This window comes from Phalacrocorax aristotelis, chromosome 24 (assembly GCF_949628215.1).
Source record: "Phalacrocorax aristotelis chromosome 24, bGulAri2.1, whole genome shotgun sequence".
In the NCBI taxonomy this organism is placed as follows: domain Eukaryota; kingdom Metazoa; phylum Chordata; class Aves; order Suliformes; family Phalacrocoracidae; genus Phalacrocorax; species Phalacrocorax aristotelis.
Genome location: NC_134299.1, coordinates 5,714,117 through 5,739,386, shown reverse-complemented (window position 1 = coordinate 5,739,386; position 25,270 = coordinate 5,714,117). Strand labels below are relative to the sequence as shown.

Below are 25,270 nucleotides of genomic sequence, written 5' to 3'. Positions count from 1 at the left end.
CTGCCTGCACACACACACACACCATCCCCACGGAAAGCGCCGACGTAAGCTCTGTTCCTACCGGCAGTCGCTTCAGAGGCCAAGCAAGGAAGGAGCACTTTTGCTCTGCAACAGAAATAAGCACCCAAGTAGAGGAAAGACTGCATTTGCGCACCCAGAAATCCTTCCGAAGCGTGCAACCAGCCACACGTTTATGGGAAACCAGCATCCCCAGTTCAAATACGGACGACGTGAGGGAACAGGCGGGATTCTTGCCCCCTGTCGCACGAAGAGGACAATACATTTCATTACCCCTTGCTTCCTTGCGGCTTTTCCAAGGAGTATTTAAAGGTCTTGGTAAACTTGTTACCAAGGATAAAACACATCAATTGAGGCTCCTCTAAGTATGTTCAGCATAAAGCTTACCGCAAAGTAAAAGCCAATATGGAAAAATCACTTCAATAGAGAGCCCAAGCCATTTGATGGACACAATAGAAATAGCACAGAAAAACAGAGCTGACATTTCCTTAAGATTCTTTCAGAGCGAAACTTGCAATGGCTATTGATTTTTTGTTTTCATCACAAGTACATATACATTATTTAATACAACTGAACAGTTTGTAAACCCACTTGCTTGTGCTTTTGAGATACTGATGCCTTTTAGAAGGTTGAAACCTCTGCTGAATACCTCAATTCCATGTATGAAGCCTAAAATACCGCAGCTTAATCTATACAGAAGCAAAACCTAACTATTTCTCTTATTTGACAGGGTGGTCCTTATGGTTTTTAGAAGCTGATGTTCATCGGGCTCCACTTCTCCCTACAAAAAACCCTAACTTCTTTTTATTTTCTTTGTTTGAAAAGGACTTGTTCTCTTTTCCAAAAATTAATTTCTTGCAAGGTCAAAAACTCTTACATTAGGCCAGCAGCCTTTTTGATTTAGTAACATCACCCCTACTACGGCCAAAAAATCAATTACTTCAGAGAACACACCAAGAAAATTTGGTATAAACAAGTATCAAACAATCTTCACAGATAAGTAGTCAGCTTACCCTATGTGGTCTAAAAGGCTTCTATAATATTTACATATCTTAACTGGAATATAGATGTTTTTGTTGGGAAGAATTCAACTGCGCCATTGTTATTTGCATGAAGACAGCCCCTAATATTTCAACAGAAATATTCATAGCCAGTACGCCAGTCTTCCCTACCCTCAGAGCCCAACACCAAATCATTGAACAGTTGAGGTTCACTAAAGATGACAAATATAGAGGAGCGAGCCGGGGCGAGGAGCTCACAAGCTCTCCGGGGGGTTCCCTGTGCCGCCAGGGGAGCGTGCGACATCCCGGCCTCGCTCGAACCGCTCACCAACTCTGGGAGTCTTGGGAGCCCCCGACCGGCCGGCTCAGGCTCTTAAAATATAGTGTATTTGAGTTTAAAGACAGTCTCCGCTCACTGGTTTTACCAATCAGCGTTTCTTAAAGGCTTTTCTGCACACAGTTTGAGGCTGAGACTAGTGCTGAAAATACGCCAAAATCTGCGTGCCCTGCTAACGCAAACAAGAGGCAAAAGCTTTTGCCGTTTTCCACGTGTGCTTTCCACAGCGATTTAATTCAGGCAGGCAGCTGCATAGGGGAAACTGAGGCACAGAGTGCTGCAGGTGCCGCCCCGAAGGCAGAATTCAGGTGAAAACACAGTTATACACATTAATACGTTCAGCGCAATCTTACACACTGGATGGATTCAGTCTATAGAAGAAAAAAGGGACAGGTAAGATGAAACAGTTTACCCAATAGCATGGATCACAGCTGCCTTCTACCTTCTCACATTACATAATTCACAGCTGTTAACTAGAAAGTGTATTTTAGCCACTAGTAGAGATTGATACGACTGAGTTTTGAGACCCACTTGCTCACTGCCTTGTTACCTGTGGAATCACATGCATCTGTGGAAGGCTAATATGAAACACCTGCTGATCCCTGTAGCAGGATTTTGCTCACATGGCAAGTAAAATAAATGTTGGAAATATGACTTAGCATTTAAACACACACGCACGAGGTGCAAGCTCTGCCTTGCCTGCTACCTACTATCGCCTTTGTGCATAAGAGGAGCGGAAGCACCACTTAAGGTCCCTGCTGGGCTGAAATCTCACATCCCTCCTTTCCCTTCACTCCCAAAACATAACTTCTGTGAAGGTCCTCTCAAGGCAGAGCCAGTAAAACATTCCTTCTAGGGCACCAGCAGAGCATCGCTGTTAGCCCTCGCTCAGCTCTCCTCTCCGTAACCGATGTAATAAGCTGGCGCACACCACACCTTGCTGCTAAGTTCAGGCCTGCGCTGATCTTCTCATGTACTTACTAAGCTCCCTAGCGTGGGTACAGACAGATATTTACCGTGAGCAGCAGATCTGAATGCAGGTCTCTAGAACCTCGCAACCAAAACCTTCACGAGAAGTTCACACAAGCTATATTCCACGCAGCTTTTACAAGCAGCCCTTTCTATCGTGTACATCGGTTAATTTAACTCAGAACCTTCGGATGCCACAGCACAGAATTCTGCTAGTCCATCTACATCGCCACCGACCCGTCTTAACCGTCGGCCTTTTACATTATTTACCGAAATCTGACAGCAGGCACAGCGCTCCACCAAAACCATATGCTAGAACAGGCAGGCCTTGCCCAGATGAGCTTATCGCCTGAAAGACAGAAGAGACAGCATGAGGGGAAAGCCAGGTGTGCCACAGAACATCTGTCAAAAGGTACTGGACAAGACAAATTCACCGCCTTTCAAGAGATAAGCCTAAATAGATTATACTAATAATCTAAGACGGGAGGAGAGGTCGGGGACGCTCGCAATGAAGGGATGGCTCCCTGTGGCGCTTCCTGAAGCTGTACCTGTTACTGCATCCAGGCTTCAAACTCATTTTCCCTGCCTGAAATACCTGACATTTCCTGGGCGCACTATCCAGGGCTATCAGTCAACGTTTTCTTTTGATGGTTATTGCCAGCAGGAGCCTGGTAACGCACGCCAACCACACGAGCCTCGCGTGTTGCTATCCCCACTTCGTTCAGTTGCCTAAAGGTTGTTCTTAGTAGTAATGCAGCTACGGAAGTGCAGGCACAATAAGCCGTAATGCATTTAGATAGCCCCGTTTAGCTCAAACGCAGTTTTACCTCCGCAGAGCCGTTCTCCAGAAGTCTGTTTTCAAAGGGAAAGTCAGAGCAAAGCAGAGCTACACAAATCCTACCCGAAATTTCCCAAGGGAGTGCAATTAGGATGCCTTTACTCAGAGCCATTTCAGCGTGCTGCACTTCTTCACCAAAAGCTTTATCAAACGTGAATAAAACATATCGATTAACTGCCATCAACCAAAAGATACTGGAGTAGCTAGGTACGCAGCTACGTACTCTAGTATCCTCTTGTGGATAGCAGTTAATATGCTCTATTCTACTTCCCTATCTTCACTAGGGCATTAACACGTCTAAATGTTCCTACCACCCCACGGAGGTCACCATCACAAAAAGCAAACTGCACGCTCAAAGTAACAACTTCTTATACCTTAAGAAGGCTGTTTTATCTGTGTAAACAAACACATAAGTACATAGGGAGGCACGCTTTCCAAACACTCTATTAATACAAGTTATTTTAATTTCTGCAGTTCTAAAACCAACTACATTTTCAACCTCGATGAGTTTAAGCAAAAAGACGACTACACGCTGATCTACTGGACCGGAATGAATTTCAAGCACTACTTCAAAACTTATTTGCATAGATAAATATAAACTACCATGCATTTGCATCTCAACAGGTGCAATTTCAGTTCTTTAAAGACTAAAGCCTCCTTATTTTGGTGTATTTTAAGATTGATGTGCTTTAGGCACTTACCTCTAAGTGTGCGGAAGGAAGGTCACGCTGAAACCCACTGTTACAGAGCCCCACAGAGCCCCTGAATGAGAACGTGGTAACCACAGCCCCCCAGGCAGAGCAAGGAACATGTGACTGCCCCCAGATGAAGGGATTTAAGCACTCAGACTAACCTAGCCTTCCCCTCAGCTGTGTCTTACCTTCCAGGTGCTGCAAATGTGTTTGCCTTTTTTTTTTTTTTTTTTTAATCCATGTGAAAACTCTTTGCTAAGGCAACAAGTAACTGTAGACTTTCTTCCAAACACATACTAATAATCCACTGTCTCTACAGAACATTTTCAGATCTCTTTGGTGCTCTAGAAAGCACAGGAAAGGCTTAAACTAAAAATCCGTGTTTTTCAGAAGGCTTAGCACCTCTGTATTTTAACCCTGAGGGTTTCACCCTGTTTCTAACTCTTCTGAGTCATTTAATGCTTTGCAGGGAGAGCAAAGTGGGTAGAGAAGTCATCTCGGCTATTAGGATCTTGCAGTAAAGTGAGAATCTCAGTTCCTGTTATGATCTCTGGTGTTTTTTTCCCTCAGTGAAAAGCACCAGAAAACTTGTAAATCTTTAACGTCTCAAACAGTAGCCGAACAATGAGAAATGCACCACTGCAACAACGTTTCTACGAAGTCAGTCTGTATGGAACCAGGATAGACCGACAACTACGATACAGAGAGGAAAACATTGCCTTAAATTTGAAGGTGGGGAATGTGGCAGGTTTAACTGGAAACCCAGAAAAAAGCTCATGGCAGAGACTGGATTGGTCACTGCTGTAAGCAGGCCGCTAAACTTCAGCTAGTTGTTGACGAAGACTCTCGGGGTTACCCTGTATCCCCAGCACCTCTAGTTACTTCCATTTGCCGTTGGTTCCCAAACCCTGCTATGACAGGTTTTCAATGAAGATGCAACAAAACGGGGACAGATTCGGTTCTAGACTGAACTCCGAATGCGAACGACCAGCAGGTCTCGCACACCACCTGAGCCAGCCTGCAGGCCCTTTGCCACTCGGGCTAGTGAGAAAGTGAAATGTAAATCATTCCCAAAGCACTTGCAGATAAACTGTAAACTAATTAATAGCAGAATTATTGATGCACAGCAAATATTTTGCAAAGAATTCATCTGAAACTCTGTCACCACTTTACAGCATTGATTTATAAATCATTGAACAAACAGTGGCATGTCCAATAAATACTTTATGAATGTTTGCCAACAATTTATCTTACATAATACGATATAAATACATCGCAAATACTGCAGTGTTTGAGTACACTGTTTATAATTTACGACCTGAGTGCCATCAACTACAGCTACAGAAACGCTTGTGCCTTTGCCCAACACAGGGGATTTAAAAATGAATCTGGCCCCACGCTTGTACGAAGTACAAGGCTCGCCTCTGATTATTCCCTAAGGCCAGTCTCTGCTACACCTGTCTCCTTCTTATCAGCCAAGCATGTTTGTCCTTCCTGCCGTGCCTTTTTTGAAGCTTTGGAGGAGTTCCCCATAAGCAGGCACGATCTATAGACTCCACCTGAGTTTCAGAGGAAAAAAGCTCCTTGACATTGCTTAGAGTGCTCTGGGGTTGGCACCGTTTTCCTTTTAACTAACCACTCACCACCAAACACTCCTATTTCCAACACTTCTTACAGCCAATATTCCGTTCATGTGCTCTTTTGTACGTCTGCATCCATCTGCTTTCCCTGGGATGATCCTCAGATAACAAGTTCTTCAGCCAAAGATCACCCTTTTCTTACATTCTTTAGAGCAGCTAGGAGTATGGATCCTGGACCCAGGTTGGGGTCATGTGCAGGGTAGACACAAATATGAACTCAAACAAGGTCTGATTCATTACCTTATTACATCTCTGAAATGCCCGGTGCCGCGGCTTGTCTAGCTTCAGAGAATACACGAGAAATATGCCTAAACCAGCCAAACTTTCTTCATGCCTGCCACAACCTTGAAAATGTCCTATAGGTGCGCGTGCATCTAGAGGAAACCACACATCTCAAGGTTTTAAGATCAGAAAGTGCTACTGTGCCCAGCCTGCCTGACCTCCTGCACGAGGCAGGCCAGCGAAGCCCACCCACCCTGAGATCCTGCGGTCACCGAGACCACGGGAAATTCTCAGGTCAGGTGCGGGGCAGCCAGGAAAGGCAGGCTGTGAGCAACCGGGTTCAACGGTGAAGTCAGCTCTGTGTTCAGCAGGAAGCTGATCTACGTGACCCCCAGAGGACCTTTCCAACGCACGTTTTCCCACTGTTCTGTGATGTAATTTGGCCAGCCCCCTGACTTTTAACGAACGAAATGTCCAAACGCAGTTAAGTTCCATCTTTCCCTGAAAATTCAGCCTGAACAAACAAGCAAGGCATAGGATGGCGACTTGAGATGTCTTTTGCTCTAAATTGTTGGGACACACATTTTTTTTTTTCCCAGCAGAACATCACTGTATATGCTACCCTGCTCTCTTTTTCAACTCTAAATCCCAGGAGGACTTTGGAGGAAAATGCTTTCCTTTTCCTTCTTCATCAGCCTACCAAGATCCCCTCATTCCTGCTGTTCTGAGAACACACTTTTAGCAAATGAGAGTGCTTCAGATCACTGGGGAGTCCAAAGCACTGATTGAAAGTCACGAGCTGCCATCGTTTTTGCGTTATCAAATTCATTTTGCTTGCCTTTTTAATATGCAAAATATCACTGGGGGGTGGCAGGGAAGGGGGAAGACACAGAAGGCTCTTCTGACTTTATTTCTATTTCACTTGCACCAACAGTTGTCACTGAGCTCAAGGCCGCGCTGGGGCAAAATGCTGGGCAGAAGATGCAGGCTCTATCCTGAGAAGTTCACACTTTGAATGAGACGCCCTAACAAAAGAGAAGAAGGGAAGTGATATTCCCGAGGTCGTACAGTTACACAGCAGCAGGGTCAGGAACACCCGACGCCGCGCAGTTGAGGCAGCAAGTCTCCCTGGAGCTCCTGCAGTCGCTAATGCAATGAGCTCTCTTGAAGGCCACTGCTTCGCCAACAACAAGGCCCTTCTCCACATCGGCCACAGGAATGCAACAGGAATAAGATTTACTACCTGGCCAGGTGGCAGCTGATCATCTGCATCTCGCCCCCGTGAGAGGCAGTAACTCCTGAGTTACTCAAGGCTGCCTCGCAGATGCAGCTGCTGCTCAGTTTGGAATGTCTCTCTTCCTTTTCTGCCCAATTTTGGATACTTCCTAGAGAAAAAAAATACAAAAATTACTAAAAGAAGCATGAATCATAGAATAGAATCATAAAATGGTTTAGGTTGGAAGGCACTGTTAGAGGTCATCTAGTCCAACCCCCCTGCAGGGAGCAGGGACATATGAATGCATTTAGCAGCTTATTTGTAGCTGTTTAGAAAACTTGTCTTACCTGTAGAGCTCAATCATACAACAAAAATAAACAAGAAGTTACTTATATATTGCTCGCTTAATTTTTAAAGTCACCTAAATACTTGCCTGGGGTGGTGTATCTCCAAGCCGCTGAAGCTCATCACATCTTCGAAGCTGGCGGATGACGTCCACATCCATCTCTGCGGTTCATTGAAGGCCTCAGAAGTGCTGAGCTAGCACTGAGGGCTGCTTGGCAGTGACTTTGTGGGAGAGAACCCTGCGATCTGCCTGCCTCACATGTCGTTTTTATTTTTGCCATACTAGAATATGTCTTAGCACAGTAATGACAAAGGGGTAATGTATCCCTTGACTCCAGTAATGACAGATATAATTCTCTTCTGTAGACTCATTTGCTTTAACCTGCCCACATATTAAAATGCCAACCACCGGGGCATCAAAGCAAATAATGGGCATTAAGTACTAGCGAAACGACTGCATGAGAAACAAATGAAGGAATATTTGGTACTGCTACCCCACTTAGGACCCAAAACTGCTGTGGTTTTGGATTTCCTGATTCTGCATTTGACCTGTCTACTTAAGTCTTTCTGTTTAACCCTTTTACCAGTATGGGGTTAGGTGAGCTGTATTTTTAAGGGAAAGGCTGGTTTATTCTTACTTGCCATTGATAATTACACTTGCTGAAATAAGGATAATCAGAGCTCATCTTTCCACTGATGAGCAGGAGTCTGTGGTGATCAGGAAGAACATTTTCTGCTCTCGCAGGGCACTGGGGAACATGTCGTGTGTCCCTGAAATCTGTCCCTCCCCGTTTTCTGGGGAGCGAAGAAAAATTTTAATTCTTGCTCTCTAACAAGCCCAAACTCAACAAAGTCTTTCAGAGCCTTCCTCTGAGGAAGCATTCCAATGCTTGTGCATGGGCAAGGATATCAGACAGGCAATTCCTTTGTCTTAATGACAAGGCTCCAGCTTGATGGACTTACGGCCTGATCCACCCCCTTTCCTTTATATAGGTTTAAAAAAGTGACTAGTGACATTTAGAGGAGCCCCACTGCGAGAACCACCTAAAAATTAACAACCTTCAATACGTAGTACATTAGACCCTTAAATCTTCACGCAACTCAAAAATATCTATAAAAGCACTAGATTTCCCATGTACGATGTGCCAAATTCCTACAGGGACTTTTTCCAATGGGGAGTCAAGACAAAATTGTGTTTGTCAATCTTCAGAACACTTTCAATTCATTACAGAAAAGGGCAGCTTATTCCAAAAGATTTCTAAATCTCAGAGCAAAATATTGCCAGCCTTGGAAATAACTCCACGCGGCAGACTGGTTTTACAGGCTCTTTTTCCTTGGCTGCAGATCCTACCCACAGCATTATCAGGACCGCATAATTTCAGTGCCCTACTGACACCAGCAAGACAATTATAAGCTAGAGGGACAGGCAGCAGTCAGTTTTTCCCAAAGTCTTCCAGAACCTGTTAATTCGGTCACATCCGTTGTTGTCTTTTGCATAGCACAAAGTTCAACAGCGTTGGTCTGAAGGTCAGCGTGATTTTACCTGATGTTATTTTTTTCTTGCTTGCCCGGGCACCGCACCACCGTCAGCTCTCACAGCAGGACGGCAGCCTTCTTCGGGAGCTCGGTGGCACGCGGCGCTCAGACACGGCGCAATGACCACAAAGATGCCATCGCAAGCAAACATTCAGTAGCGAGTCCTCTTCAGTAAGGCCCCCTTTGCTGTTTGCTTGGAGAGGAATCATCAGGGGCACGGCAGAAAGTTTGTATTTCTTGGGTCCTACCTGGACTCCTGGTGAGTTGCTCCATCCTCCCTTTCAGAGCAGCCACTTCCCTCACAAGAACTGTATGAAGAGGAGCAGAAAGACCTTCCCTAAAAAGAGTTTGGGCATATTTTTAAGCTGAAGTAGCAATATGATCGCATGATTCCAGGTACTAACACTTTAAAAACAAAAAACAAATACAAAAGAACAAGAGACTGGAAATGAAAGTTTTACAGTTCTGGTTTTTTACATTACAGTTGAAGAGCAAGTTTTTTATCAAATTTCTTTGGCTTTAATTGCAGCCATGGTAGATTACGTTTCAATTTCTGTTACATCTAGAGTCCCAGAGAGGCTGCTACAGAGCCCTTTGAGTTTGGTCGCCACAACCAACACTAGTTCAGGTAGCTCAGTACACACTGCAACAGCTTCTGCTTTGATGTAAAGCAATCCATGACATTAATATTCAGCTCTTCATGACCTTTAGCACTTAAGTAAGGTACAACTTAATGTCTTCAAAACATTCTTGGAACATTACCTCCTTAACTGTCAAGAATACAAAGTTATAGGGTTCTTGCCAAAACTGGCATCAGCGTACGAACAGCAGAAACGCAGCGACGTTTCAGCAGAAAAGCATGACTTCATCCAGGAGACGGTGCGCACAGCAGTATAGTTTGTTCTCCTTGGGCAGCACAATTCCCAATAATTGCAAAGGAAATCTGTAATCTGAGTCTAATGCCAGTTCCAAACATCCCCCAAACCAATACTAAAATTATTTCAAAATCAGGAAACGAAAAAAGGGACTTTGTTTCATTTTACCTTCCCTTTCAGTAGTTACAAAGATGCTTTTCCCAGAGCGTGAGGGGAAGTTGCATTGATGACGACTATAAATAGAACTAAAAAATAAACAGCTCTTCTCCCATATTCACATGACCCCAGCAGTTGGGGGTTTAAGGAGAAAACATATGAAAATATAAAAAGACAATAAGTATTCCTGCTTGACATTTCCTTCTCCGGCTTTGCTAGTATCAGGCTGGCAGGTACATAACTGCCCTCTTCAACCCCGAACCAGAATTACACAACTGTCTTTAATGAGCCTCATCTTTCAGGAGCATGGGAATGCCATCGCACTTTTGATGCTCACTGAGATGGATTCCGCTGCTCCGGAGCCCACGGGAATCAATGGGAGTGCTTCCATTTTCAGCTCAATAGGCTGTGGGCCAACGTTTTAAACCCAATTTGAAGGAAACCAGCGTTTCAAGCAGCTTTCTCCCTCCGTCCATAGCACTGCTAAAGCTGACAGATATCAAGATGTCTAATAGAGCTGGCCGTAAACTCATCACCTAGCCTTTCACTCAATTTTCTTTTCATTTCCCATCTAACACTTAATTCTAAATACGTTACCTTCGATGCATCAAGTTGGCTTTGTACGTCCGTGTCTCCCTGCAAGCTGCCTAGCACACAGAATGTGGACATCCATACATATTCCTTTTTTCCTTTTGGAGAAAAATAGGCAAGTTTTTCAGGTGAGAAGCACAGAACACAATATAATATCGTATATGCTATACAAGACTCAGCACTTCCAGAAATTCATTAAGCCCTTACCTTGTGGCCAAGTGTATTTCTCATAAAAACACCCAATATAAATACTTGAATCGATCACAAAATTCATTATGTCCTAAACCCCGTTGTATTATTCACCCTCCAGTTAAAAACGTACACCTAATGTTCTAATCTGAATTGGTTTAGCTTCAGCTCTGGGTTTGCATCTGAAAGCCTGCCTTGTGATAGACGAACCAAAAAACCCCTCCTTTAGTAAAAAAAGGCAGCTGCTTTTCCCTCTTCCCCTCCCCCAGGCCCATAGAGCTGTTCTGACAAAATCACCTCTTAACATTTTCTTAGACAAGCCAAATAAATTGAGTTTCTTCAGACTCAGGTTTTTTAAACTTCAAAACAACTCCTTGAGCTCCTTCTAAGGGGCGAGACAGAGGTGAAACAGGGCGAAGCATTGCTCCCTGAGTCCACGGAGTCACCGTGTCACGCATCCAGAGAAATCATTCAAACAGTAGCTTGGCTGTGGTGTCCCAACCACAAAATAATATGTTTATTTTTTTCCACCACTTTTTTTGTTGTCATTTTATTGATAAAAACTACACAAAAACTAACTGATCATAATAATTAATTAAAAAAACAAAAAACAATGTTACACATTCTCCTGTGTTTTAGAAATTGTGTCAGCCAGTGAGTTTCACCAAATACTCTTGCTTTAAAAGATTTTCCTTCTGATCCATTTCAAACACATCACTTCCATTTTGGTTCCCAAACGTCCATTAATTTTGCTTAACGAGCACCGCTGGACTGTAAATATGAGAGTCGTTACTCCGTCGCATGTTTTCCCCTTTTTTAGAGCCCGAAAAGTAACTATAGTGTCAACAATGAAGCACAATGAAGATAGTAAAAATCAAAAGCACCCTCCATAGTGTACAGCCTGTGTCTTAAATGTACATGCACCCAAGTTTCTTTGTTTCTGCTGCATCAATTGCCAATGTCCTTTTGGTTCAACATAAGCTTTAATGCCCATGTCTGAAGATTGAAATATTAGCGCTTGACCACAAAAAAAAAAACAAAACCCAAACCAAACAAAAACCCAAAACCCAAAAAAACCCCCCAAACCTCAAAAAAAACCAAACCCCCAAAATAAGAAAAAAAAAATAAATCTCTATCTTTTGTTTGTTTAAAAAGAACAAAAATATTAAACAAATCTTTGAAGAGTGATAAACACTTAATAAGGAAACATGGCTGACCCACCCCACCCCACCCCAACCCTTCCCCTCCCCACCCCCTTCATTTTTACCTGTGGTTCTCCTTCCCTGGAACCGTGCAATGTAGAAAAATCAAATATACAAACAAAACTCTTAATCCATCCCTTTATGTAGCTAGAGTGAAATCTATTTTTTTTTTTTTTAATAAGAACTTGACAATCTCTCTTTAATATTTACATTGAGGAATTTGTTTGAAAGTTTAAAGCAAAGAAAATCCTGAAGTTCTCAGTGTGTACTGCAAGACAGCATTTCCATAGTCTGCGGAGTTTGCTTTATCCCCTTCCCTTTGTCTGTGTTGGAACATTTGTAACTGGAATGGTAGATTCTAGTTTCTTGCCCTGGTCTCTTCTGAGATGAAAGGTCCCTCAAAAGAACTGCCACTCCGCCCCTGAAGAGGTCGCCTCCACCGTTAGTTTGGTATTCTCTCAATGTAAATGGCTGGAGCAGCCGAACGCGCGATTGTAGCTATGAAGCTGTGGTCTCGACTGAGTTCCAGGTTGGTTGTCTCAGCCTGCTCCCGGGACATGGTATCGTACCCCTTATTTACATGGAGAGGCTTATGAGCTTGGCAGTATCCGATCACTGGCTGGTCATAACTGTAATAGGGTAAAGTCTTCATGTGGTGAGGAACCTGCACCAGAGAAACAGAGATCAAAAAAAAAAAAAAAAAAAGAAACATGTAAATAACGCGCTTAGTCATGCATTTCATACCGCATCCATCGCAGCGCGGCCCGGAACGCACTGGCTGCTCAGCACAGCCGCGTTCACCGCGCGGCTCCTGCAGCGGGATAAGCCTTTGAGGTTTCGAGGTTGTCTGCAGCACATGCAGATTCCTCCTGAACACGACGGCTTACATCCGCGTCGGGCAGCGGGGCCCCACTCACCCGCGGGCGTTAGAGCGGCCGAAAGCCTGTGGAACCACAGGCTCCCCCTGGCCCTCTGCTGAAGCCGGACTGGAGGCGGCTCCTCGCCATTTCGGCCACTATGTTTGTGGGCAGATTGCCAAAGCGGTCTTGCGCGCCGAATTCTGACCCCTTTTGGACAACCCGGCTACGACAGGTAAACTGGAAGCTGCTGGTAATACAAACCCTTTAAAAACTGGCCCTTCTTCCAGTGCCTCGAAAGGGGCTGAGCCTTTCTACAAACCTCAGACCAGCCTGAGCATGTCAAAGGGCTGGAAAAGCTGGCTGCAGCATGCGTGGCTTTCAGCACAGCTGGAACGCGTGTTTATTTCTTCTGTGACAAAGCTGCTTGCCCAAGGTCATGATTTCCTGGGTTCTTTATCTTACAACCTCACCAAGAGAAACACTATCAAAGAGCCTCAACTGATGCTCGCTGGAGCTGAGCAGATCCACACCTTGTAAAAATGGTCAGGTGTTTGAAAAGCCTGCAAGATCTATCCCGAATCCCATCTCTCTTCTTTATGTAAATACTCAGAAGCTGCCGGCCCCCCACCTTCTATTTTTTCCATAAATGTTCTGTGCTTGCAAACGTTAATCCTACAACTAAATATGATTTATGGCACAACATCAGATACAAATCTTTGCAGATAATTTTATCATCTGCGAGAGATGAGCTGATCAAGTAGAAAAAAATACGCTCTCCGGGAAAAAAAACCACACACTGCAGGAGATACAGGCAAGAGTTTATTCTAACACTGCTACAAAACCTGAGCTCATTACAGCTGGAGATACCCTACACATAATTCAATCTTGTAACAAATGCCTTTTTATTTTCCATGCCGAACTTTAAATGAAGACTACAGAGCTAATTTATCACAGATTTCCATTGCGTGGCGCACTTCATTCAAAAAGGTCTGAAGAAAGCAAAGGCATTAAGACTAATTTTTGCAGGGTTGGAGTTCCTCTTGCATTTGGATCTCCCCAGCAGTTAGATTCCTCCCACTGCTTCTCTGCAGAACGCTGGAGAGACTCCAAAACTCTTCCACTAGCTGGAATTCAGCTGAAAACGTCATTTTACGTGACAGTTGAATGGCAAGAATGCAGAAGACAAGCTGCTCGGTAGAATTTGATGGGACAACTGTGTTCATTTGTGGATCAAATTCAGCCACAGTGCAAGAAACTCTAACTCCCTTCGGATACAGTAGTGTCTATGCCAATTCCTATCAGGGCTTGGATTTGTCCTCAGCCTTTAAGGCAGCTCTTTATGACTCTATAAAAGCCAAGGACTGTTTGTGTTCTGGAGAGCTGAGAGATTGAGGTCCTGGCTTTACAGCAATAATACACAGTACATTAACCACCCGAGTCCTGTGCGCAGCGCTGTTGGCGTGTTTTCTCCCCTTCTCCAAACAGGAGTCAAAAGGACCAGAATTCCAACAACATCCCTCAACAGCGGATAAACAGGCTTCCTTTTCAACTGTTTCTCAGTAATTTCACAGTATCTCTCACTTGTTTTCAGAGGTGAGGTTTGTCTGTGGCTGAAGTCATATTAGTAAGGGTCGCTGTGCCTTGTGTAAGGAAGCTGGATATTCTTTGTCAGTGTGAAAAATAAGACAAAATAGGTGTAACAGGCAACCCATGAGATTAAGGAGTTGCAGGTTAGTTTGTGGAAAGCATCTGTGGGATAATGAAGCCCAGCAATGGATTTGTTCCTCCCTGTTCTCAGGCCTGGCTCTTGTACTACTCTTCTTCTCCCTCTTTTGAGTGTTAGATCCCATTAGGGGAACTTAAAAAAAAAATCATGTCAAATGACTGTGAAGTACCTCTAGCAAAGACTGAATGCAGAAATACCAGCCCCTTCCCAAGTCAGTTCTTGTGACGCCCCTAGAATTGAGGTAACAACCATACGAACAATTCAAACAAGAACCTTCCCGATCAAAGTGAAAGCCTCCAGAGGACTCTCCCCCCAAAACGGGGCATCCTTTCCTTCCCTGAAATTACTTCTCTGAAACATAATGTTGCATTTTCAAAAAGACGTGAGGGACCAGTTTTCATTTACAGTGAAACGGCCCTACGCGAAACCCAAGCCCACGAGAGCTTTTTCAGGGGCCAGTCTTGACTGCAGAAACCACCGCCAATGCGGGTAACTGAACTACCACTGGGCCTGATGCAAGTAAAAATGATGGAAAATACCGATAACGTTCACGCCGAACGAAGCTGATACTGCTATAATTTTTCTGCTTCAGAGATCAACAAAACATATTTAAGGACATGTAAGTTGTTGAAAATTAATTTTGTAAGTATTTTTGCTCCAGGTTCTGAAGTAACTTCTCTTTTGTTTCATTATTGCTGTTAATGCCTGAGATACTGAGAGATGTGACCTTGGACAAGTCATTTTATGAGCTGGAAAATGAGAAGATTAAGTCCTGCCCCTGCTTGCCCTTGGAGACGAGAGCTCTTTGAGGCAAGGACTGGTTGTGCGGGGACTAAAACAACACAACTCTAACCTAAGCTGGGGCCTTTCAGCTGCTCTAGCCTCCTAGAGACAAAGAAAGCAGATGACTAGCGTGAAAAAAAATCCAAACAGTTTGCTAAATACCTCGGCAAGTAAATACAGACTCTGGGATTCTGTCGCCTCTATCTCAAGGCCTTTTCCAGGGAAGACCCATTTTTTACCAGCTAGAAAGTGGGAGTAAGGCTGAGAATTTACCTGCCAGCAAATCAAAGGCAGGGCCAAGAACAGAACTGGGATCCTCTAGCGTGGCGTCCTTCGCTGGCTCCCCCAAGCCGCTGGGCTGCCACTAACCCCAGCCTACAAATCTTGCGCTACAAAATTCTTTAAATTTTGTTTTGGAAGAAGTTCAATTGCAAATGAAGAAAAAGAGTTGCTCGCATGGAAACGCAACAGCTACAAAACAAAACCCTTTCTTTCGCGTAGTCGGTCACAACACGCGATTCAGTTCTTGGCTTCGCGCGCTCGCTCCCGGTTACGCTCCATGACAGCGCAGCCCAGCGCCGCCAGCGGAGCTCAGGGGCGGGACGCAGAATGCCAAGACGTTTAACAGGAGATGACGCGTGTGTCTGTTCACGGCATTTTCTGATTCATCTCTATTTTAATTTCTAAAAACGACACTGCCTAATACTCACTTGAAGGATTAAAACTTTCTGCAGTAGGAAAAACATAAATCGAAGGGGGAAGGCTCTCCCAAGTCACTGATGGACATTTTGGGTTCAGCCCATGCATGGCACCCAGTAGGATTGTCTTGCTCTAACGCCTTAGCGAAGGGAGCACGCTGCCTACCCAGGGCTGCAGAGACTTGGTTACGTCAATGAACGAATCCGTGCTCTGGAGGAGGCAGTGGCTCCACTGCACAAAGAGCTTACTGCCTTACACGCACTGCAAGTGTTCGGTGCGGGCTTTGGGCTAATGGGCTGGATTAGTTAGCCCGTATTGACTTCTGAAGTCTGCACGTCTGTAGATCTTCATTCTAAATGTAATAAACATTGCATCCTAGCAGCCACACACTTCAAACAAAGGCTCTATTACAAGAAAAATTTACATAAATCCCCAGCTACAGGAGGAAGATAAAAGATTTAGCAGTGGAAACTTAAGAATGCAAATCTTCCCTTTCGCAGCTGAATCGACATTGGAGAGGTTAACAGCTCAACAGCTTTGCTGCCGAATAACAGCTCCCTTCGAAATGAGCTGGACTAACTTGAGTCTACCTGAAGTTCAGCGAAATTCTGGCCTGCATTAAAAAGATATTTCTCAACGTTCCCAGTCCACTTCTCCTCTGACTTTCAGCAATGATGTTCAGTTAAACCCTTACTCATTCCAACATGCAGATACACGTATCCACATTCTGATTCAGGTGTTCTGTCTTTTTAATTCTTTTTTTATACTGCACTGAATTTTATCAGCAGCTTTACTGACTTATGTCAGAAATAGTGGGAGGTAAATTAGCTAACCTATTCTATACACTTCTGATGATTATTACACAAGAAAGTTCTATTTAAAAATTTCAGCAATAAGAATTCAGCTGTTCGGTTTCTCAGAGGTGCAGCCATTAAAACCTAGATTTTTACCAAAACATCAATAAAAATCCTCATTCCTGAACTGGGAAAGTACATCAGTGAAGATGTAACCTTACCATATACCCACAGAATCTAGTGAGCTTTAAAGAACATCGGATTGGTGCCTGAGTGATGACCAAGCGACTTTATTTCTAAAATACTTTTCTCTCCGTACCGCCTCTCACGGCATGTTAAACACCCTCACACAGCCTTAACCGTCGGCACTGCCTCCTGACAGGGCGCTTCAGCCAACCCGAAATTCAGCCCTGGTATGAGCTCCAAGGTATGACACCCCTCTATCAAGTAGTGCCAAGAGAGTTTTAGCAGAACACCAGGTTCTTCGTACTGACTGACTCCTGCCTAAGTATCTCCTTCTGTGCTCACAGCAACAGACTTGCTGCAGTGACGACTGGCTGAGGATGAGACAGAGATTAACTCTCTGCCTCACTCAGAATCGCTTGCAGTTCAGCGAGATCTAATCACTAGCAGTCCCAGGTTGAAATAATTTCCTGGTAAACTCTTAAATCACATTTTGGAAACACAGGTTTTCAGAACAGTTCTATTTCATGCTGGAAATATGATGAGATTTTTCTTTATGCTCAATTTTGAAGAAAGATCTCCCACCATTCATTATCCCGCAGAGAAGGAAATTCTTTCTTGAGAAACGTGGATGGCTGAGGATGTCTAAGTGACTCACAGTACCAGAATTATCAACAAGAGAATAGAAATGTAATATAAGGAAGGAGTGACAATCCCAGCACAGTTTCTGGGGGAAAGTCTGTGGCGGGAGGGAGTTCACTATTTTTTTCCCCTGAAAGCAGAACGGTGTGAGGGCACAAACTGTCACAGCACCCTCTGACAAGTAACTGCTTTGGCAAGAACCTAAAACCGGGAGCGTGGCAGTAGAAGTGATGTACTTCTGAGGACCAGACTCTTTCAGCTGTTTCGGTCTGGGTACCTTGGCCTCATACTTTCACTGTTTAGACACTGCAGTTTAAATGTCTTCAAATTCTGCTCCTTCTGTTTTCAAAGAGAAAGAACAATCTGTTTTTAAAACTCAAGACATGCTCCATTCACGCTATAGGACAACACCACTGCCTTGCAGTAGGCACATTTTCCTTCTAAAAAACCAAAAATGAAGCATGAACATTCACGAGCAGTTGAACATGATCTGGTTTCACATTTGCTGCCTCTCTATAATCCAGGTAAGCTGATTTATGTGTAAACACTTGCCTAGTTAATGATTACATGATTAAATTACACGCAACTTTAGAAGTTGTCCACATGTAGTGGAAACGCAGAGTTATGAAATATGGAAGCTACGTTTTCTCATTAGTGTTAATATTTAGTCTCAGAACGCCATGACTTCACTGCTGAATTAGCATCATAGCTGTTGATAAATCAAATTCAGAGTTCATTTTAAACCCTATCATAATTTAGAGTAAAAATAAGCAAGATATACTATCATAGCTTTACGATTAGTGAAGCACACAGCTTCACCTTAGAGACAGATTGATTAGGCACATTAGGCAGATATAGCTGGTATAAACAATTGCAGTGCATTTCACGCTGGTGAAAAATCACAGTTAACAACCCTGGAACACCCCTTTGGAGTCAGCTCAGAAAAACATTCCTATTCAGGAAAACACACAACTGTACACTTCCTATTAAAGCCATTGAAAGGGACAAATGCAGGTACTGAAGTTAGTTCTGAAATATGAACAGGTACATGCTTTCTTCTGTTTCTAATTGGAACAAACACAAAAGCGCCCGGCTGTTTTTTAAAATAGGCCTTTTGTTCCGAAATTCATGTTTCCTAAGGTAATTCTCCTATTGACAAAAAAATCAAAACCTCATTTATTAAAAAAATTCAGAGCTCGGAAGTCTGAGCGCTCTGTTACGAGGTGGTTTGAGGGCTGTATGAGTTCTGTTTTTACTGAGGTTGTCTGTGTGACATCTGAGTATTTCAGGAAAACCGTCAACTTGATTTTTACGTGAAGGTCTTCAAAAATCTTTAATTAGCCCAGGTCTTCTAAGCGTTACAGATCCCACTGGGAACTTTGCCTGAGGTTGGTATGCCTACATTAGGCATGAGGCATTGAGCAAGAGTCTTTCAGTAGCTTGAACTGTAGGTGCAATTACCCACAATCAATTTCCTGCAATTTCATGTGCAATTTCCTTCCCGCTCCAGACAAAAACCACTTCTTTGCCTCCTCTATCTATTTCCCACCCTATCAGATTAATGGTCTGCGCAGCTCCCCCTGGGAGACAGACAAGAAGGAAGCCTCGGTCTGTAGCTAAAGGTCCCACGCTCCAAGGTGCGGAGCCCACCACCCTCAAATCATCAGCACCAAAGCTGTACCTACCAGTTTTCCCCAAGAAATTGAGGACATACTATACAGCTCAACAGCCATGGGGGTCCGTGTTCCACGGGGACGGGTAACCCTGTCAGCTCCTAATCTCTTGCACGCTTGCGCACAGGCGTACAGACTTGCATGTATGTTCTTAAGTCAAAGTGCTGTACAAAGTAAGCTTGTTTTCTAAATAAAGCACGATGCCTCCTTTGATGCACTCCTCTGCGGTGTCTTTCTTCCCTTGCCTTATGCTTACGGCCACTGTCATAACAAACTGATCTATGAGCATCCTACATCCTTTTAGGCCCCTGCGCGGTGTGGCTCAATACCCGTCTGCCAGGAAGCACATCACGGGAAGAATATCAGTGACCTCATGGGTCCGCTTGGATCCTGCCAGTCCAGCGGGAATTGCGGCTAACGTCGAGTCCTGCTGGTCACTGAGCTACAGCTGCCGAACAGGCTTTGGACCCGAGCCGGGAGCGCGTGAAGCAGGCTGCAGTTTCCTAGTCAAAACAAGCAGCGAGCAGCCAGGACAAAGGCTGCTCTCCTGACCAGATCTGAGGATTAAATCAAGGTCTTTAGAACCAAGCCTGAAATCTTTTGAAGGATGTAGGGGTTGGAGGGCACAGGACGGCTTCTTCGATATACGGAACGGAAGCCTTTATCAAAAATTCAGGTTGTGGTTGGCAAGTCTCAGACAATTTCCTAGTTAAAAAAAACCACTGACATCAGTGGAATCTTGGAGCCTAAATACTAGAAATGCCTGACAGGTGCGTCATTAATCTTACTCAATTCTTGTATTTCTGGCCGGGGAAAATGGAATCCCCCAACTGGTATAGCCTGTCAGAAGAGAGGTCTTAGTGTGACAACCGTAGAGAAACAACAGACAGGAGACACAGGCAGAAGGTTGTGCGGCCACCAGTTGCTTTTGCATGTCCTATTAAAGGTCTATTTAGAGTTAACAAAAAGTCAACTGATAATTAATAGACATAATAAATAACTACAATAATTAAACAAACATCATTGTAATAAATACGATTATAAGCATATTAACCTAATAAATTATACGTTGTGCTAATTAGCAACTTACGGCTATATGGGACTATATAATTCTCTACAAAATTGATTGATTTCATATAAGACAAAGTTAATTAAAATATATCTATTAAATTCTTATATGGGATTGGAATATTAATCAACTTTTTAATGCATCTATAGGCTATACAGGACATACTATAAAGACAGAATTATATGATTTATTCAGCCATCCTCGCAGAGCGTATTTCATGTTTTAAACCCCTACCTAACATCACCCTGTCAGTCCCACTGACACTGCCAACTGGTTTTTAAGCTTTCCTTTCCTCCCCAGCAGATAACTGCCTAATCCTTCTATCCAATCACACAAACACCTTTCCCTTTAAAACCAAACCTCTCGATGGGCTGTTTAACTAAGTGTGCTTTTCTAGAGATCAGGAGAAAAATCCTGCACACCCCACTGCTCCCTCTATGGGCCGATTTGATCTTTCAATCAGTAAATGAAAAGGTTTCCCTAAAGGAATCTCCCAGAAAGAAGAGAGTCTTCTAAGCCTTGTTATTGTTCCTTGGGCAAAGTATTTCTTTTAAATTGCTGTATCTGTTTTTTATGGAGTATCTGGCTCCTGACAAAAAGGCCCACTGATGAAAAACTTAAAGGGAGATTCACAGTAACCTTCGATTTTCCGCCGTGGAAGGCCGATAAAATAAACAAACTATCTAGATATTCTAATTGGAAAGCCATTAATATTGCTTTCAGTGCTATTAGGATAATTTCCTATAGAATTCAATAGGAATAGAAGGCTGGTGGTTCAAAAAAGCTCTCACATTGCTTAGGGACAGAAGATTAGATTTTCAAAAGTGATGCAGTACCTTGTAGTAGTTACCTGTCTAGATGCCAAAGAATCCCTGTGGGTGCCTTTCCCTATCTTTGGGTGCCTAAATACACATACCTTCAAAAAAGTAGTCTCTTTTAAGGCAGTTCGGCTTTCATTTAGATGCTTTAAAAAGCTGTATTCTCACCGGGAATTTCGGCTCCCTATGCATTGCATTAAGAGCTGAAAAGTGTAGCTCATTCGTACTTAACCTACCAGGACAAGTCAAAGGTCCGTCTAGCCAAGTCTCCCAGGGATCAAGAAGAAAGAGCAGAGCACAGGTCAACAACCCGGTAATAACTTCCACTGAGCATTCTCCTGACCTCCAACTCCCAGCTTCAGTTAGCTTCCTAAACTGCTGGCATTTCAGGCCTGAAATGTTATGGAGCTGGACCTTCCAATGCATTTAAGTGCCTGAAGCATCCTCACAGGCCCTAGGTCCAGCGCGGCATTTGGGAAATGGGGCACATCGCGCCTGTCGAAAAAGAATTATGACACTAAGGGAAAAGGTAGAGTTGTTTTTCCATGCAGTGATCATAAAGATCGCAACCTGCTCCATCCATTACTCACAGTAAATAAGTACAGTATTTAATATGAACATCTGATAATGTTGCTGCCACAGTGACAAATGAAGGCACTGGAGAATGAGTGAAATAAGTCTTTGTCTCATATTAAAATACTGCCTTTTCATTAGATCTGCCTAGAATTTATAGTGTGCAAGAGAGCTATCCAGAAATTGACAGCTTCTTTAAAGATTTTTTAAAATACTATTTAAAGTTGGACACGGATTCTGTACATCAAGAGACCAAAAACGTACTTCCTAAAGCTGGAGAAACGTGACTCAAATTGCGCAATATCTGGCCCTTAAGAGTGAGGAGGTATAAGCAGGGCAACGTGGTGGCTTATGATTAAAACCCACACCAGTGCTGGAAGAAAGGGGATACTGGGTGCCTTATCACACTGAGAAAAGAAATGGAAGATTTTCCTTCTATGTTATCTGTACTATACCCAAAAGGTCGTGGCGGGAGTCAGATGACAGTCTCAACCCATTTTTGACTGAAAAAATGCTTAGAGCCACATTTATAATCAGCATTAATTAAATTTAATACAGCTATATTAAATATACAGATAGAACCCAGCCCCTGCATCCTCAACAAGCTATACCATGACAGAGTCCTCCTCCTCTGTCATCACTTAAAATTCAACGCTCAACATGATGGCGTTGACCTAAAAGAGCAGATTATTTATTTTTCAGTCATCTCAAGACAACTTGAAGGGGTCCTCCTATACAGAAAATGGGTGCCAAAGAAAAGAATACCAGGCAGAAAAAAATAACGAAAAAAGATGCTCATGCTACTGTTGTTTCACCTGATCTGGGGATCAGATGGTCTATCTGAGGCCATCAGCATCCAGAGCTGCTGACCGGGAATGTCTTAAACTAAAAGAAGAGAAGCAAGAAGAGCATCACAGCTGTAAACTGAGCACAGGTTCAAGGAATCATTCATTTCTCCTGAGAAAACAATGAGAGAAATTCACTCCAGTGGCAGAGAAGAAAGAAACCGCTTGCACTACAGACCTTCTTGGACACGGGAGGGAGCTCCTATTATACTGAATGTCTCAGCAGGATTCTATTCATGAGAAATTACATGATTTTAATCGCCTCCACTGTCTCCTAGCAGAGGAATCGGCGTACGGTGGCACAAACATACTGGCAAGAACACTAACCCAGCAGCAGAAGGGACAGCTTCTTCTCCTGACGCGCGTATGTCACTTCCATTAGCACTGATGGGAGCAGTGGGCCTACGCCGAGTGGAAGCTGCAACCCCCCAGTTTCCAAAAGGTACTGATATATGACTCATGTTGGGGTGAGGATTTATATCGTCACCGTCTTCGCTGAAAAGTGAAGGAACAGTCTCTGCATCTTGTAGCACCATCAGTTAAGGTAGGGTAGGGCAGGGCTAGAGGCAAATGGCTATTTTAGGTTGAGGGAAAGAAAACCATTTAGGGATGAGGGTGAAGAATCGGCAGGAGGGTGCCTGGTTGGGGGTGACACGATGCCTGCTGCAAAGGCTGGAGGACCTGGTGTCAGGGCTCCTTGAAGACAGTGGCTTTAAGTTAGCAACGAGGGTGGAGTGGCCGGAGCGTGCCCTGACCCTGGGAGACAGCCTGGCTTAGAAGTGATGAGGATTAAACGCTCAGCTCTTTGCCCAGCTCCTCTGCCAAACCCACTGAGCACAGCAACTGCGATGGGGGTGCGAGTTCAATCCCTTAACCCGCATGCTAAGGGGTGATGCTCTTCAGCCCATCAGCTCCAAGGAAAATCTGTCTACCTGAACTCCGAGGCTACCAGCCTCCTAGCTATCAATATATTACTAGTAGGTATAGCTTTGTAGTTCACCCCCCACCCACCCGTGTCAAAACAAGACACTAAGAGTATATGAGGACTTTAATTAAAGCTCATAAAAAGCCTTGAGACCCTTGGATACGAATTGCTACGACTCCACGGATTCCTAAAGCCTCTCTCTGCTGTGACAGGGCAAGCATATTCTGCCAGTGCTCGTCTGTGAGCGTGTGACTTGCAAAGCAGGGATGCAAGAGCAGCAGCGTTAACTGCTTTTCTGAACAGCCTCCTGAAATGGCAAACAGGAAGAACAGAAAAGGCAGGGCAGGGACGCACACAGTACACAGTATTAGAAAATTAATAACAAACATGGGTGCATGCTTCCGTCATGTTCTATAGAATCTCTGTACATCAGAGATCAAGCAAGCAGAAAATTAATGCAAGACCGTCCGGCATTGCAGGCAAGGACATTTCACAATGATAGCATTATTTTTTAATACTCTACAGAAAACAAATGGCTTTTTCATTCCTCTGGGCAAGTTTTATAATATGCAGGGAAATCATCAGTAAAGGCATATTCGGAATCCCTGAGAAAACTGGAAGAAAGATGGCTTAGAAAATATTCTTGGCTTAGCAACCTTTGCTGCTACAAAACCAAGCGGATCAATTCAATTACTCCATGAAAGCAAAAACAAGGGAAATATAATCATTAAGCAGCAGTAGTTTAGTGACACTTTTAAAGCAGAAAGAAATGCCTGGATGACATTTTAAAAAAAAAAAAAAAGACAAAACCAAACCGCATGCTAAATCCTCAAAACAGCCACTGTATAACATGAGAAAAGGGTACAGCAACTGCACAAAAAAAACACTGAAACACCAGAAACTAAGGTTTAGTGGTCAACCCACTGAGAATTGGCACGGAAACGACATGGTCAAATGGTTAAGAAGCAGAGGAAAGGACAGATGGTCCAAGCTGCCTTTTCTCCGTGGAGATGGAAAGCAGCAAGTCGTCTTAATTTTGTCCCATTCCTAAGAACAAACAGAGAGCTGCTCCAGACATCGGGTCAGGATGGAACAGCTTTGGGACTGCTCTGTGTCAAGATTACCAATCTCCCCTTCGAAACAGCTGTCAGCTGGCAAGAGCCAAAGCTGTAATTACCGGCAACCAGATCGTGATGTGTAAATCTGACCGGAAGCCTGAGACGAGTTCTGAAAACCAAAAAGTGCTCAGCCACGTTCAGGCAAACAGAAGCAAAGCGCCTTGCCTCTCCAGCTGAGCGCTATCAAATCCAGCCAGGAGAGGGCTGCGGAGCACACGGACCTTGGTGCCTGCGAGCTGGCGGCACTGCACGGACTCCGGCGTTTCAGGGAGGCCAAACAAAGCGGTCTCGTACCTATTTGATGCAACCAACATTAATAAGCAAAAATAGTTGTTGCCTGCTCGGACCGTACCTGTGCTTGAGCACAGCAGTAGCGACGGAGTGTAAATGAGAAGAACCGGGTTCAAAGAATCCTGCTGGAAAAATAAGATCTGCCCTATGAGCTAGGTTTTGAAAACCAAAGGAGCTGCTGTTAGAAATATCTGCAGCTCACGTCAACTAGAGACAGCATGCTTGAACGATCTCCCAACCAGCCAAGCATCAGCATCAGTTTCCAGCTACTGTGATATTTTTTAAACTTGTTCTGTATGGGAAAGGTAACTCCGGTGTGTCAGAAAGGATCAGCAAAGAGGTAAGTAATTCAACTTTTTTGGAGTGTAGTATTACTTTGGTGCATTTCTGGCACGTGGAACACGGGGCTGTAACCATTAACAGCCTCCTGCACAGGACCTTTCC

The 25,270-nt window shown here is 43.9% G+C and overlaps 1 protein-coding gene across 8 annotated transcripts in view; it reads right to left on the bottom strand.

The window, feature by feature from the left end:
- Positions 1-11,108: 11,108 nt before the first annotated feature.
- Positions 11,109-25,270, bottom strand: part of LRRTM4 (leucine rich repeat transmembrane neuronal 4) — a 500,845-nt gene continuing 486,683 nt past the window's right edge. For all 8 annotated transcript variants that reach the window (XM_075074544.1, XM_075074542.1, XM_075074549.1 and 5 more), the window contains one exon: positions 11,109-12,491. In XM_075074544.1, the coding sequence (XP_074930645.1) occupies positions 12,270-12,491 (222 nt within the window). In that variant the 3' untranslated portion in view covers positions 11,109-12,269. The remainder of the gene's footprint in view (positions 12,492-25,270) is intronic.